The sequence below is a fragment of the Macrobrachium nipponense genome, chromosome 13 (assembly GCF_015104395.2).
Source record: "Macrobrachium nipponense isolate FS-2020 chromosome 13, ASM1510439v2, whole genome shotgun sequence".
Taxonomy (NCBI): Eukaryota; Metazoa; Arthropoda; class Malacostraca; order Decapoda; family Palaemonidae; genus Macrobrachium; species Macrobrachium nipponense.
Window position 1 is genome coordinate 47,966,398 of NC_087206.1, and position 4,562 is coordinate 47,970,959.

The window sequence follows — 4,562 nt, forward strand, 5'->3', positions numbered from 1 at the left end:
CATCCATAATAAAAATACAAAAGATGAGCAGAGAACTTCAAAGATAGCTCATGCAAATGCAGTCAAACCTAAAACATCTAAGATTGATTCAGTCAAGATGAGCCAAGTCGAAACAAGCGTTGCCAGTGAGAATGGTGTAGATACTAGCAGCATTTGTAGTGTCAAAGCTGTAATACGTCAGCTCAACAGGAATATTAGTCCCAACTCAGGAATGAAGCAACCTGCCACAACACCTATCCCAGCTAATAGAAGTGCTTCCAGTACAGGCTATAGCAAAATTAGCTCCTCCAGTAGTACAAACAAACAGAAACTGTGGAACTCAGCAAAAAGTAAAGTGAGTGACGGGAGTGTTTTGAGCAACGTCAAACTTAAACCAATGAATGCCAGGCAAGGAAATTCCCCTTCCAGTCGTACTCCTTCTCCTCAGCTCAGAGTAAAAGACAATAATAAGTGTAGTTCAGGTGCTGCAAGTATTGTGTGTTCGAACTCAGTTGAAAAAACACAAGGGTCCAGTACGAGAACCCCTAGTAGACCCCAAGTCAGCAAAAGTGTGACAAAATCAGGCTCTCCAACTCGTATCCCACGCATTCAGGTGCCACCTACGTCTTCCAAGAAAACACAGGTAGATTCTTCAAAAAATCAGAAAGGAGAAGAATATAACAAAGACTCTAGCAGTGAACTTTCCAAACAGTCAAAACCATGTGAAAGGGCCTTGCCTCCGAAAGGCTCTTCATTCCGAGCAGTCAAGCCTTCACCTCGTATACGTACTAGTGCTCCTCTGCAGCAACGTCATTTACTGCGATCACAGCAACCAAATCAACAGGTGGGTGTTGGAAGAAGTCCAAGAGTTGCTAGGTTAAGAAAAACAGACCCCTTAGACTCTTTTGTAGGCAAACCTTTGTGTGATAGTGGATCGAGTGAGGGTTCTGAATTGTGTGGAGGGAGACTATCCCTCAGTGACTCCTGTGCTGAGAACTTTTCACCCATTGACAGTGGGGAAGAAGTTTTTGAGAAAGAAAGTTAGCAAGCTTTTGATCATTAAGTTGCATTGTCTCTCGCCAGATATGGTGCTCTAAGGAATCTGTTTTAATAGGTTCGCCCATCATTTTGTGTTCACTGTGCATGAATGTTCTGAGTTTTATATCAAGTAGCTCTGGGGTTATTTATTTTCCTTAATTTATTTTCTCCCAATATGCTGTCTGTTAGTACAGTACATTCCAACTTTGTGGCCAAGACAGTGTCAGATGAATGGTGCATTTATTAGCATTTTTATACTTTCCTATTTACTTTTGTAAAATGAAGTTGTCTTCCACAGTCTTAATACAATAATGATGATATTGCTTAAGGTTCCTTTAACCTGCATTTGTGTTCAATAATTTGCAGAAAATGATGTGATGCACCTGTAACAAATGTCATATTTCATGAACATTTATTAAAGTACTAACACAAATTTTCATGTTTGATGCAAGACTACTTTTACCGTGAGAGGACTGGTGTAAGAGATACTTTATAGAAAGATTACAAAATTATTGAAGAAGATTGCATTTGAGCAGTAACCCCTAACCATTTTGTGCTAGTCACTATGTAATAGGATGCAGATTTTTGAGTGAATATATATACAAGTACGCAATAAATAACATTGTTATACATTATAAACTACCATCACTGATTATGCAGAATCCTAATTGTTTCAGATCATAAACTATTTTAAGGAATGTGGGAAAGTGGTTAATTTTTTTTGGAACATGAACGAAGCACTGTGACATGTCATTTTGCCTTATGGCCCCAGTTGCCAAATGTTATTACTAGCCTCAACATTACCTCAGGTTTTGCAATTGCATTGATTTGCATAGCTGTTTATGAGTATTATTTTAGCATTTAACATACTGATATCCTGTTGAATGATGCTCAACCTGTATTTGTAGAATTTGAATTATTGCAGTGTTACCCAGTTAATATAGCTTATACCTAAACTAATTTTGTTGTTTAATCTTGCAATTGCTTTATTGCATTTGATTCAGTATTGCTGTATATTTAGAATGATGTACTTATGGTCTGGAATGGAATGTTTTGATGTTAGTGCTTTTATCCGGTTTTTCCTGGTTATTAGTCACATATTAGTAGCAATTGTTACTGATGAAAAATTTTGTCCTTACATATCATTTAAATCATCAACACATTCCTGCTTTTCATCTTAAATCTGTGGAGAGAGGTATAAGAAAATGGTCTTCTGAAAAATGTGCAAAAATTTAGTTTGTCATTCTGGAAGATTATGGTATGAAACTGGGCAGTCAGAATTCACATTGTTGTTTTGTTTATTGTCCACATTACAGGATAACAAACATAAATAATTTTGTAAGTATTTGATTGATGGATATTAGTTAAAATTTTTCGCTAATATATGAGGTGGCTTTCTTTGCTTTCATTGAAGGTTTCTCAAGGTTTGTGATTGTCCATGTATGTATTTTATGTTTTCTGTTGTGTAACATTGGCAATAATTTTTTTCGTTCATTAGCTGTTTTACTGTGCTTTCCAGTAAGTACCAAATAAATGTCACACCTCCACACTGTGATTATGCAGGGTACATCGTGTGTTAATTTTTTTAAATGTAAATGTTTTTGAGCTTCTAAAATAGCCTTCTTTAATGTAAGGCTTTCTTTAGAATATGTTTATTGTTTTGTTTACCATTATGCTGTACAGTGATTTCATATCATTGTGTTCATTATGATGGTTTGGATGTGAAAGTGTTTTCAGATTGGATTCATTGCTAATTTTTTCCTAAAAGAATTTGAAAATGAGAAATCATCAGTGAACTCAGGAATAGTTTTCTGGTAGGGTTTTTTGATTGCCTTCCAATTGTGTCTATACTTTAAATTTATATCTTTATGGACCAGGATAGTAAGCCATTTGTTTAATTAAATACTTAGCTCTTATTACTGTGGTTAAAAGTGGATATTGCAAGGCTCTTATAGTTATATCATCCGCTTTATATTTGTGAGAAGAGTGTTGTCAGGAGCGTATTTGGAACTCCTCCCTTTCTGTATTAGTTTGTGGTACATATGCTTACTGCAAATGATCCTCCATACCTTCATTTGATTACTGCTATTTATCTTACTTAGCTACTTTGATTTCCGGTACGAAAAATAAGGGTCCTTATTTTAGGCATTCCTTTTGTTAAAAATGTAAACGTAGTATTAAGAGGAGATTTCATATATCTGAAGCATTGTGTAGATTTTTGCTATGTTAAATGCACTTTTTCTTGGAAAAAGCAATACCATTTTGGTCTATTTTCCATTTGCTTAAATCAGTTTTTTAGCTTGATTTTGTAGAATTTTTCTTCAATTAATTTTCCATTAAAATCTGAAGTATTCTCTCCTAGATAATTGTGACTTTCTTCACCTCTTTTATTAATTTCATGGTCTTCATTTCACAGTTCATTTACCTGTGTGCTGGGTAGCATTTTTTAAATGTGTAATGTTTGGGACCTTTTTCTACTGTTTACCCATCTGTCTCCTTGTCATACTCTAGACGAGTATTTTTAGCAAAGACACACCTCTTTCCTAATGCCTGGGCAGTTTTTGGAATACTTTTCGTTACCATGCAGTATAGTACTCATAAGCATTTGTTTAGCTATATATGGGGTTCAAGTTAGTACCAATGATTAACTGCAAAACCATTCATGTATAGAATGCAGGTAAAATTCAACTGATTTTTAAAATTCCATCATTGGATGTTGAGAAGTACATGTGCGTTATCCCTTTTACATACTCGTAAGCTACATTTGAAGTCAGGTGCTCAGGTGCTTTTGATATAATTCCTTTGGTTTTTGTACTATTCCCATGATTCTATCTTTCCTAAATGAATGCCGACCATGAATCTCTCCATATATTATTATAAAGTGCTGAAATCTTATCTTATACTTAGTGTTTTTATATGGCTCCTGTCTTAGTCCGTCTTAACGCTCACTGCCCATACCTCTTGCATTAAGAATCAAATTGCATGGCAGTCAGTTTACTTTTAGAAGTAATCTTGTGAAAAGGGTTAGTATTAAGTTGAATTTTTTATTTCGAGCTCTCATGTCAAGGAGTCAAGAATGTTGGGAAGAAGAGAATTTTGAAAAGAAATTTTTTTTAGTAGGTTGGGGAGCTCATTGTAAAATTACTCCAAAAGTTATATCATAAGATTGTAGGTATATTTATGAACAATTGTCCATTTAAAGTCAGTATGGTATGATGTTTATAGGTACTTGATCATTCCAGATTTCATCTACAAATCATAGCTTTAAGAGTACAAGGAATGTTTGAGTCATTGTTTTACAAATTTTGTTGAAAGTCAGAAGGGATCTGAATTGTATCCTCTCTAGGTGAAGTAGATTTTAAGATTTTGTATGTTTTTTTTGTTTTGTACTTTTCTGTAAGATTTGCAAGTGTCAGAATGCCTTTATATATATATATATATATATATAATATATATATATATATATATATATATATATATATATATATATATATATATATATATATATATATATATATATATATACACACACACCCCAGGATCAG

The 4,562-nt window shown here is 34.0% G+C and overlaps 1 protein-coding gene across 5 annotated transcripts in view; it reads left to right on the forward strand.

Annotated features, from left to right (window-relative positions):
* LOC135225783 (uncharacterized) overlaps positions 1-1,637 on the forward strand; it is a 602,193-nt gene extending 600,556 nt beyond the window's left edge. For all 5 annotated transcript variants that reach the window (XM_064265254.1, XM_064265252.1, XM_064265251.1 and 2 more), the window contains one exon: positions 1-1,637. This exon is cut by the window's left edge and continues 283 nt beyond it. In XM_064265254.1, the coding sequence (XP_064121324.1) occupies positions 1-1,024 (1,024 nt within the window). In that variant the 3' untranslated portion in view covers positions 1,025-1,637.
* Positions 1,638-4,562: the final 2,925 nt, after the last annotated feature.